Source organism: Protopterus annectens, chromosome 3.part0 (genome assembly GCF_019279795.1).
Source record: "Protopterus annectens isolate FY-2018-M chromosome 3.part0, PAN1.0, whole genome shotgun sequence".
NCBI classification, from domain to species: Eukaryota; Metazoa; Chordata; order Ceratodontiformes; family Protopteridae; genus Protopterus; species Protopterus annectens.
This window is the reverse complement of record NC_056731.1, coordinates 1,597,252,724-1,597,265,146: the sequence shown is the minus strand read 5'-3', so window position 1 is coordinate 1,597,265,146 and position 12,423 is coordinate 1,597,252,724. Positions and strand designations below refer to the sequence as shown.

Here is a 12,423-nt window from a genome sequence, read left to right as displayed (position 1 = left end):
CTCTTCAACAAAATTCTTGATGATTGGATGGGAGATAGGAAATTCACCCTGGGGATCACTTCTGTGGCTCTGCTCGACAGGGACACAGGAAAATAATTTTCTTGGGTGGTGAAAGCCAGGGTACTTTTTTGGCTAGGCTTATATAGGCCCTAGGGCCAATAGCCTAGTTCCTAACTATGAACCGATCAACAATTGTTGCAGTAATCAAGAAAAGTTAGCTTTATTTGCAGATGATATTATTTTGTACTTGATAAATCGACAGAAGGACATCTCATTGTTCTGGAAACTCTTTAAGTAGCGTCAAGCCTTTTCAGGATATAAAATGAATGAAGATAAAACAAGCAGTAAATAGCAGTAAATTATGTACCCAGTCATGAACTGGTTCAGTAATACCAATATTTATGTCAACATAATAAGAAGTATTTAGGAGTATGAGGCTCTTGTTATGGAAACAAAGGATATGTGGGAAAAGACTAACCAAACAATAATATAAAAACTGAGAAACTGGAACCTGTTATTTATGGATATGGATAGTAAGATACAAGCCATGAAAATGTTTTTAGTTCCTTTAGTTTTATTTATAGTTCAGGCATATTTTTAACATCCAGAGGAGAAGTTGTGGATAATAATTAATAAAGAGTTGAATTAATTTATTTAGGAAGGTTGTTGTTGTTGTTGTTGTGTCTTTCGGCTTTTCCCGGTTAGGGGTCGCCACAGCGGTAAGTGGGATAAATTGATCCTCTCAATAAAAGAAGGTAGTTTAGAATCACCTGATTTGAAGGGATATTTTAGAGCTACACAGTTAAGGCTCATATACATAACACAAGAAGAAGTTTGTAATTCAAAGTAGAAATGGATGATAATGAAGCTGCGGGGGGGGGGATTCAAGGAATAAAAAGAGAGTGGGATTCTGCATGCAGATTCTTGAGGATAATAACAGCCATACAAAATATTGTATTCATAAAGTTGCAGAAAGCTTTCTAAGAACTAAATCAACAGTGCAATGGATAAAGGAGATTTTGCCAGTAGGGATGACTGCAAGTAATCATACAAAAATAGGCAAGGGGTGGCTGTAATTTACTGGAGAAAACTGTCAAAGGAATCAAGATGTTCACAGAAATTCACTAGGCCTAGAAGACATTTGGACTATAGGTTAGAGACTGACTTACCTATCAGGGATTGATATCAGAGGACAGGCAAAGAAAAAGGGATATGGGAGTCCTAAATGAAATATCTGCTCTGTTAGAGCTTTTGGTTGAATCTGGAAAAGAAGCTGATTATAAAATGGCAGAATTAGTAGGGCATATAAAATATTTCATGATAACTATAAGAATCAGTCAGAGGAGACTAGAAAAGATCAAGAAGAGAGACTGAAAAAGCAATTTACAAGGGAACAGTGGAAGGAGAGGACATATATATGGCTCCCAGATATGTAACAAAGTAAAGAGGGTTTACTACTTTTGCCTGGAAGTGTTCAAATAGGTATTTTTATACCCCAAGTAGTCTTCAAAAATATTTTCCTCAGACAGATTGCAAATACTACAGGTGTGATGGGGAAGAAATATATAATTAGGAACATGTGTTTTTGGGATTGTAATAAATTGGCAGATTTTAGCAATTACGTACAGAATACAAGAAATATTGTGGGAGCAAATGTCTGTAACTAAAGAAATGATTCTTCTGAGTCAGGACACAGGATCTGAATTGCCTAGACATATTAAGGCCTTATTAAATTTAATTCTGTTGGCTGCCAAAACAGCAATTACTAAAAAATGGAAATCAAAATCTAAATCAACTGTGTTTGAAGTACTGAATATTGTAAAAGAGATAAAATTAGTGGAAATGGGATCTTTAGAAAAGGAGATGAACAAATTACATAGAAATAAATGGAATTTGTGGGAACAAGGCATGCAGCATAATGTTCAGGGACAGGAGTGAGGTTTAAGGGAAAGCAGGAATTGAACAATTTATTTAATGTTGGCATGAAAGACAGTTGTTATAAAAAAACAAGAAGACATATGTAATGTATGATATATGTAAATGGAAAAATGTTTATATGGTTTATTTTCTTTTCTATTAATGTATGTGACCCTACATCTTAAATGATAGTTTAACAAAGGTGTTTAAAAAAGTTAGAATCAGAGGTAATGCAAGAAAGTAGCATGAAGTCTAAGGAGTACTCATAACAGAGAAGTACCAAAGAATCTGAAAGCAAGAAGTACAAATCTGTGGTGTGACCAGTACTACTGTGTGGTACAGAAACCTGGGCAGTGAAGGCTGAACAGCTAAAGAAGCTTGAGATGATGGAGATAAAGTGTCTGAGATGAATAGTTGATATGAGACCTGAACTCCATGTAAAAATGGCAAAAGGTGGTTGATGCCAGTGATGATAACAGAACAGATTGTATACCCCCCCCCACACACACACACACACGCACCTACAAATAGCCAGGTACATTCTAGATTATTTTCTTGACTGCATGTACCCAGATATAACAATAATCTACCTACTTAAAACCTATAGAAAAGACCACCTATATTGTTATCCTGTTTTCAACTTAGACTAAGACACAGGTACCATATTTAGCAAAAGTGTTACAAATATGCAACAACACCCACCAGAGAACATGGTACTGGTGAATAGCAGTGCACCCTGGCTGTTATGAGGTCTGAGCTCTGAATGAAGGGTGCCTTTACAGATGGAACATTTGATAGTCGCCATTTCTGCTCACTTTGAAGGATGTTATTGGATGTTTTTTAACATTTAACTGCTTTAATATTATTTTTAAGTTGAAACGAAATAGTTATATGACTTAATGGAAATAGAATGCAATTAAATGTGTCTTTCATTTTAACACACACATATATGTAATACATTAGTTTCTAGCAATATATTTTATTATTAGACACAATTAGGTAATTTATTCAATTATGGTTTATAGGGAAAAGTATATATTAAAGGTCATTTTGATGTATTTGTTATCTGATGAAGTCGATGATACCAATGAAGAAAACATACTGTCTGTCAGCGTTTATGTGGTGTTGTTGCTGGTAACATTGTTTGTGCTACAATAAACTTTGTATCAGTAGAAATGGCTACCCTAGTGCTCTTTTTGGTTTATTGGTGAACATTTCAGCACTTTTTCCTCCTTTTGTTGACCTAATTAGGAGAATTGGATGGACTCAGTGCAGTATGATTCTTCTGGTAACTGTTATGCACATTTGTATAAATAGATCACTATTTCTAAGTAATGGCCATGCCTTGATTTTTGTTTTTTTTAATGCATGTTTCATGTTTGGCCACATCAGAGGTCCAGCAGTTCCTGACTACCATATACAGCAACATGTTTCCTAAGCAATATGAGAACTGATCCATACACTAATTTGTTTTACTCACTGTCTTTCTGCTTCTTGAGTTCTAGTAATGATCTTAGACTATAGATCTGACAACAGTGAAAAATGTAAAATGACAAAAAATAAGTATTTAGTTTATACGGCCTATCTATTAAAAGGACACATGGCTTCCTCGCTGACAGACAAATTTCTTTAAATGAATGATTATTCATGTAAAACAGGATTTTTAAAGGTTTGTGGAAATGGGTCTCATATAATGTAGAAAATGTGGCAGCTACTGCAAAAAGAACATTAAGGTATTTGAAAACTGAATCCTCCTATTTAAGATAAACAACTAAGCCAAGTTTCACTTCTAAAACTTTGAAAATAAAGACTTATACAATCAGAATAAGAATTCAGATTCCTGATATGACGTACCTTCAGCCCAGCTTCTCTACCATTTAATGCATGGGTTAAATCAGGAAATTAGTTCTAGTCTTACCACAAAATTTTGTCTGGAACACTGAGATAAGTGTTTCAATCTGGCTGAAATTGGCCACTAAGGAAACATGGTCCTCATGGGGTTCACTCCCGATAGCCTTCAGTGTCTTCATGTCCACTCTTCCAACACCAATGGCAAATATTATAATGCCAGAGTTTCGGGTCTTTGCTGCTATTTCTTCTACTGTGTCCTGAGGCCTTCCATCTGTTACTATCATTGCAACCCTTGGGACATGCATATCTAATGGACGGGCTCCCTCAGCTTCTGTGAATGCAACATTCCTTATGTACTGTAGAGCCAATCCAGTCATTGTGCCAGAAGCCATATGAGTCATTCCCCTAACTGCCCTGTGTATGTCAGCCTTTTTCATGTAGGTCTTCAGAGAAAATTCATGTTGAACTGTGCTGCCATATTGGATGAGGCCTACTCTGGTAGCATCCAATCCAACATCCAGAAATGAGAGAATGTTGATAACAAACTCTTTTACTTTCTCATAATCAGTAGGACGCACACTTCGTGAGCTGTCAATGATGAAAACAAGGTCCAGAGGCATGTTTTTGCATTTGCTGTCTAAAAAAAAAAAAGAGTTAAATTAATTTAAATTCATTGCATTCAGTACAAGGAAAGGTAAAGGCAAGAAATTACATTTTTTATTTATTTTGTATAGATTTTTAAGAGCTCTCAGCACCTCACCAGAATTGAATATTCACAAAAATGAATACATTAGTAAAATGTTCAGCAATATATTGCGTAATGAACCTAAATTCACCCAGACAAATAAGTACAGAAGAATATTGAATAAACAACAGTATGAAAGTCTAAAATAATAGTAGTAGTGTATGCATTCTGAATTTAGATTATAAAAAAAATAATAATAATTCAGGAGTAATGCAGTCTAACAAGGCAAAATATACTTTTTTTTAAAAAGTAAAACAACCAGTATGGCTCAAATGCTACACCCAAGGTTATTTGTAATGGCAGTTTCTATATTTATATATGACATTAGTTTGTAAATAAGTTAGTTAGTTACTTATGGGCTACATAACCCCCCACATATTTATTTCAGTGGAGTCTCAGGACCACTGTCGTGTTAAATGATTTGTTCAGTCACATACTCGACAAATGGAGATTGAAGAAATTAAATGTAGTTCTTCATGACAAACTTCATCAGCAACTCATTGCCTTAATCTGCTATACTAAGTGGCTAGATATCCACCAGGGTTCTACTGTATCATTCTCAAGGTGTGTAGTTTGGCTGATAAATCCATGCACTTTCAACTTTGACAACCTGAAGAAAAAAGATTTGCATCCTTTGACACACCAGCTGCTTTATTCAGTCTTAAGCTGTGTGACTGATTTTGTTTGATGTTATCATTAAAAATCATTGGGTGATTGAATACTTGGAGAGACAGGTCCAATCCTGGAAGGAACAAATAGGCTGCAGGGTTCTTACTTTCCAGGGGAATGAATGAGAAAGGGGATCCTGATAGTTAGTGAGGTAAGACAGCAAAAAAATAAATAAATAAATAAAAAATCTAGTCACAAAGCATAAAATTAATATAGTTTCTGATAAAGTACTTAGGTAAACCACCATTAGCAGATTATATAGTTCAGAGTATATAAATGATCTAAATGTAAACATCCATGCAAATAACAGTCAGTACCTGATATTGTAAAGTTATTTCAAGTAGCCAGCAAGATTGCTTATGTTGCCTTTAGTCTTAGATGGAGTATTACTTAAACATATTAAAATGGCACCAAAGTTTGCAGTAGAAACGCAGCACTCCAGTTTACCACTAATACTGCTGACTTTAGGAGATCAGCCCAAGCAGTCTGTTCAGAAACCAATCCTCAGCTTACCTACAGTACTCATTTGATTTGAGAATATGTGTTATATTACTAGGGGTGCAAGACATCCTTTTCAGAGGAATGCAGGGTACAATCTTTATCTTAATGCTCTTCCCAACAACATGTGTATAAATTAGACTCACTCACCTTCACAGAAGCAAGATATTTATATAAACACTAGCAATCTGTATTCAAGAGTATCACTGGATTATTAGAGAAATGGCTAAGGGAGAATAGATTAAACAGGCAACAGCCTGCTCTCCATGCTGGAGGGTGGATATTAGGGATTACCATGAGGTATGCCCAAAATAGAAATGAAAGAACACAGTATTTAACTAGTCAAATCAAGTTTTATAATGGGTTCATCGGGTGATCAAAAGGAGATTGCAAAAGCATTTGAATGTTTGGCCTATGTGTGAGTAAGTGAAGAACAGTGAGACACTGATAATGTCACTGTGTAATGACAGAAGTTAAGAATATAAAGTAGTAAAAGGGATTGTTATGGCTGTAGATTAAAGAACATCCAATGGATGGATTGAAAAAAAAAATCACTTTGGATGCTACCAATCCTACAGTCATTTGCCATTTGATTATTTTATTTATTTATTTATTTATTTATTTGTTAGCCAGGTAAGTGAATTGGATCATTTTCAGACATGACCCATGGTTCAAGGACAAGGGTGACTGCACTATATAGGGTCTGTTTAACCTTTCATGCTATGAATGCATCAGAACAGACACCGTGTTTTTAGGCAGTATAAGAAACCACACACAGACATAGTGAGAGCATACAAATTCCAGATAGGACAGTAACCAGAGGTCAGGAATACATGCCAGATCATGGACCTGTAAGACAAAAGCCACTCAGCCATCATGATGCTTTTTATTAACATGTACAGACAGACTAAGCACAAGTACTCCCCTTCAGGAAGGATGCAGAGGCATTCATGTGATCAGATTACATGTTCAGGGAGACATATATCCATATGCACATTATGTGAATCACAGCCAGGTCAATGAATACTTATTTTAGCTCTTTGCCTTAACTTACTAAGCTATGCTGTTAATCACTGAATGTGTGCTTGGATGAGGTGACTTTAGTCAATGATCTGTGTAGAGACTGGTCCATAATATATAGTGGGTCCAACCGCACCAGTGACAATGAGGTTGAGTTGGCTGATTGTATTTATTTATTTAGTAACCAGGTCAGTCTGCTGACCCTAACAAATGTTTTTCATCATTGAAGTGGACTCAGGACAATGGCAGTTTCTGTGTTACTTCTTTAGTCATAGGTTCATTGGTTCTTACCAAGCATATACCCAAGAAGACTATTGAAAAACTCAGCCATGTCACCTAATGTTGGTGGGAGATTAATAGTATCCACCATTAAGCAGACATTCCCCATATGTCCCAGGTGAAAATTTACAATCACCCATTTGTTCATTCTGACTGTTTTTAAAAGCTGCCAGAGAAGTACACCATACTTTTACTGTGATTGCAGAAAAGCTCTCTGTTGTATTTCTCTACATCAATTGTATAAGACTTCCTATGCTATACCTCTCTATATATATCTTTGAATGCTTTTATCTCAGTGTCCAACAAAAAGGGGTACTTCCCAATGTGACTATCCTTGCAAACAAAACAAAATAAAATAAAATAAAATAAAAGTTCTCTGCCTGAGATATAATGATAGCCTATTCCAGAAATGGGATATGCATTGGACTAGGCACCTGTGAAACTACCTGGTATTGCTACTATTGTGGTAAATGTTTAGGTGTCTAGAGCAAGTGTTTGCTTTACCACTTATTCTGTTTTGTTGAAATAGTTCAAAGAATGTGGGGTCATTCTTAGCATGGAAGGTTAAACTGCACCCCCCCCCCCCAAGAACCTATACAGGATAATTAGTGGGATAGCTGGGATATACTAAGACATGAGATCTTTTTGGTGAGGAAACACCAAGCTCCCATGAGTTGGTTTAGACCAGGGCTGTTCATTGCTTTGGCTCAGGAGCCAGTTAACGTATAGTTCATGGGCCACTTACCATACTTGGCAAGGTTTTGGGGGGCACATTACCATGTCTAACATGTATCTGTCCATTCAAAACAGAATTTTGCAGAACATATTGAAGGCCAGATAAAATGCTTTGGTAGGCTGGATTGTGGCCCTAGAGACACCTGTTGGTCAACCCTGGCTTACACACTTTGCAAGGTATATGCCAAAGGGGGAACTATATTCAATAATGGGCTTAATAAAGAGGAAGAAAGTGGGACTATAACTTCTTTGTATCTATGGCTCCGCAACATACCTCTCAACTGTCCATATTTTTGCAGAAAGCCCAGATATTTGCCTCATATTTTTGTCTGTTCCTCATAATATTTATGGCTTTCTGGTAAATCACTGAGCATTGAAGTCACTAAATAATGGCATACATTTGAGTTTCAGACTTCATATCCTTCAAGACAATGCATGCTAACACAAATCCTGTTATTCTGTTAACATTTGAAGTTTACAAGAGCAATATTTAAAATCTGCCTCTATTTTTGGGCTTTTGTCATCCCATTATTTTAGGCTTTATCCAGATTTCTTGCTCTGAGAGGTTGAGAAGTATGCTCCCAAATATGCAACAAAGTCTAGAAGATTTAGGATTTTCACTGGGAAGTGTTTGCATAGGTATTTTTATAACCCAAGCAGTCTCCAAAGAATTCTTCGTCAGGTAGATGGTAATGCTGGAGGTGTGACGGGGAAGAAAAAGGTAACTGGGAACATATGTTTTGAGAGTGTAATGAGTTGGTAGACTTTACAAATTCCCTACAGAGTATTCTTGTCAGAAATATAGTGGATGACCAAATGGATGTACATAAGAAAATGATTTTTTTAAGCTAGGATACAGAATCTGAATTGCCTAGACATAATAAGGCCTTGTTAAGTTTAATTCTGTTGGCTGCCAAAAAAGCAATTGCTAGAAAATGGAAATCAAAGTCTAAATCAACTGTATTTAAAATAGTGAATATTGTAACAGAGATAAAAGAATTGGAAGTGGGATCTTTAGTAAAGGGTAGGAACAAAACTGGGGAAAATACATACAAAATAATGTTTTGTAGGAAGAGTGATGTTTAAGGGAAGGCAGGAATTAATCAATTTATGTATTGCTGGATTGCTAATAAATGTATACAAGAATACATGTGATGTAAAATGTTTTAACTGTGAACATGGTAACACGGTTTGTTTTATTTTATATAAATGTATATGTGCCTATGTCTTAGGTGATAATTCAATAAACGTGTTAAAAAGTGAGGCTATAACTTTTTTGGAGCTTAAGAAAATATCATGAATGATAAATTGTGCATGGTAGAAGGGTTTTCTAACTAATAAAGAGACATCATGGCAGTCAAAGAAGAGCTTGCTAACAATATAAGTACCCAAGTCACTGATAACTGTGTCAGATTTAAGTGGACTATTACTATATGGTATGTGGTGGTGATGCTGTATTTACCCAAGGAAACTATGCTACATTTCTTGGCATTGAAAGTAAATTTGTGACTGATACTCCAAACATTTGTTTGTTCCATCCTTTGCATCAGAACTGAGTATAACAATGGTATATAATAACTGTTTCCAGTTTACACTCATTAGCAAATTTGATTAGACATAGTCCCCTGTTATCAACTTTCAAATCAGAGGAGTACATGCCAAAAAGGACCAAACAAGAGGAGACCCAGGACAGATTCCAGTGGAACACCACTGGTGATGTTCTTCTGTGTACAGCTAACACTTCCAACCTTAACTTTAACCTTATGACTTGTACCAGACAACCAGTTAGCCCCTATATCTAGTGAAATTATATGTGCTAATGTTAAGCTGAGTTTCTCAATATGTTCAGCATGCAGGATACTGCAAAGGCTTTAGCAAGGTCCAGCTAGGCAGTGTGGACTGTATGCCATTCATCCATGATTTTGGTAACCCTTTTGAAGAGTTCAAATAGACTGAGCAGGCATGATTTGCATTTTATGAAGCCACTGGTGAGTATTCAGGGGTTTAGGGTCACTGTGCTATTATTTATTAGCTTGCCATAATATGTTTCACAGCCATGCAAATAATACTAGAGTGACTAATAAACCAATAATTCACAGTATGCAAAGGTACCACAATAGCTCTTCTCCCACCATGAGTTGAGAAACTCGGCCTGAAGAGTTGTTGGAGAGGTTTTGCTAGATGAGAATTAATATTTCTTAGCAGACATCCAGGATATTGCCAGGATCCACATTTTTTTTCTAGAAAGTCCAAAAAAAACCAACTTGGTCCAGTGTGATTTTGAGAGGAAAGGTATGATAGGTAACTAGGTAACTGGGAGACCAGATGGGAAGGTTGGTGAGGTGAAGCCCCCAACTAAAGCCATGTCTACTTATAGTCCTCTGTGAAATGCTACAGAAAAATTTTAAAACAACAGTCTCATTACCTTTACCTCAAAGATTTGTGATATCAACAGCAACAAGGTTCATCCATTTATTTGCTTTCATATGACTAAACAGAATTGGGCAGCCACGGTAGTGCAGCAGTTAGTGTTGCTGCCTCACAGCAAGAGGTTCTCTGGTTTGATCCTCGGCTGGGGTGCCTTCTGTGCAGATCTGCATGTCCTCACTGTGGTCACATGGGTTTCCTCTGGGTGCTTTGGTTTCCTCCCACATCCCAAAGACATGTTGTAGGTGGATTGGACACTCTAAACTGGCCCTAGGTGTGAGTGTGTGCTTATGTGTGCCTCCTGTGGAAGGTTGGGTGCTGGGCTGGCAACTCGACACTGTAAAACTCCACTGCTAATCATGAGCAGACAGGTGATCTGCTGTGGTGACCCCTAACCAGGAAAAGCCAGAAGAAGAATATGACTAAACAGAATTGCCTTCCAGATGGTACGTTTTGGACATAGTTACAAAAATATGAAATTATATTCCAAACTGAGCACAGAATATACAGGTATGTGTGCCAGCATTTTTCTCCTTGTGCATGTTTTCACATGCACCATGCAATACTGTCACACAACATGGAAGTATTCTTGCATCTCTAGAAAAACTGGCACTATGCATAAATGCAAAGATAAATAGTTGGTATTATGTCTGCATTTTTGCACTGTGGCCCCAGTAGTAGGGAATAATTTTTTTCTGCTACAGTCTCCCAGCAGGTTTTGAATGTTGTAAACCTCTTTCCCATTAATAACATTGGATGTAAATATAATTGGTAGTCCATAGTTCACAGAACACTTCACAAAGTACTGCTTATATGATTCTCAATTCATATGTCAGAAAACACAGCCTTGTTTGTAGTTTTGGGAATACACCATACAGTTTTACATCACTAATATACTTAATGTGGTGTATAATATGCATATACTGATATATTAATGACAATATGCCTCATTTTGCCACTTTTCAGAAACCAGTCTTAATATTGCAGTAACTGTGTATGACAGAGAAACGTGATTACTACAGTTTATACATCCGACAAACAAGTTCCATTTTATGTTGGCCAGAAATTCAAAATATACATAGTTATGTAAACACTGCAGTACATAAGACTAATATTTCATATTTTGCAGACCATTTCTTAAACAGCTGCCAGTACATTCCTTATTGAGTTATAGACACAGTCTCAGTTGCAATCCAGTTTAGCACCTTAACAATGCATGTGGTGCAATATATGGCTGTACTAATACATGAATAAAACTATGCCATACTCTATATTTTTCATAACACATCTACAACAGCTGAGTGGGCTCCACCATCTCTGTAGTCTGGATTTTTCTATAGACAAGTTCCACTGCACTATAGTCAAGAATGTAAAATGTGTACAGTTACGAAAAAAAAGTTATACACACGATTAATACATGAAAGGAAAGTGGCTGCAACATAGACTGGATGGGACACTTCAGAATATTTTACACATCAAATTCGAGTACCAGCCTAGTTTCTTTTCAGCTTACATGTACACAGTGAATTTGAAAGTATATTCAACTTTGGACTTAGATTTGTTCATAAAATCATTAATATTTTGTAAATCAACTTTGGATACCTGCACTATACCCATTCTAAGAGAATGACCAGAGATGACAGCAATGAAACTGGTCAGTAGTTGTTTAAGACAGTGAATGATCATGTCTTTGATAGTGGTGATAACAAGGGTTATTTATAAATCATGGGGAAAGAACCCCTTATTGTAAATTTGTTAAATATGTCTTAGAGGGACTGGCCATGGTGGTGCAGCGGTTAGCGTTGTCGTCTCACAGTAATAGGTTCTCCCATTCGATTCTCGGCAGGAGCACCTTCTGTGTGGAGTCTGCATGTCCTCCCCATGGTTGAATAACGCTAAAGATATGCAGGTAGGTGCAAGTGTGAATGGGCGTGCCTTCATTGAAGGTTGGCATCAGGCTGGCAACTCGGCACCTTAAAAATCCACTGCCAATCATGAGTGGACCGGAGTTCCGCTGTGGTGACCCCTAACCAGGACAAGCCAAAAGACTTTTTATGGACTGTACTAAAAATTACTTGACTCTAAAAAAAATAAAGTAAAATGACCAGTAACTACAGGAGATACTCAGTGTAGTTTTATCAAGGAACTGTGCAACTTTGCTTCCAGTGAACTTTTTTTTTTTTTTTTTTTTTTTAAGAAAGGAGAGTTATTAAGGGCTGCACTGTGTGAACAAGTGCTCTAGACAGTAGGGACAGAATGATCAGTGTGGTCTGCAGCAGTAA

At 36.6% G+C, this 12,423-nt stretch overlaps 1 protein-coding gene across 1 annotated transcript in view; it reads right to left on the bottom strand.

The window, feature by feature from the left end:
- MATN2 (matrilin 2) overlaps positions 1–7,127 on the bottom strand; it is a 658,816-nt gene extending 651,689 nt beyond the window's left edge. Inside the window, exons 1-2 of the mRNA XM_044065933.1 lie at positions 6,992–7,127; positions 3,836–4,405 (exon numbers count right to left, since the gene is read on the bottom strand). Coding sequence (XP_043921868.1) covers positions 3,836–4,405; positions 6,992–7,127 — 706 coding nt within the window. The remainder of the gene's footprint in view (positions 1–3,835; positions 4,406–6,991) is intronic.
- Between the last annotated feature and the right edge of the window lie 5,296 nt (positions 7,128–12,423).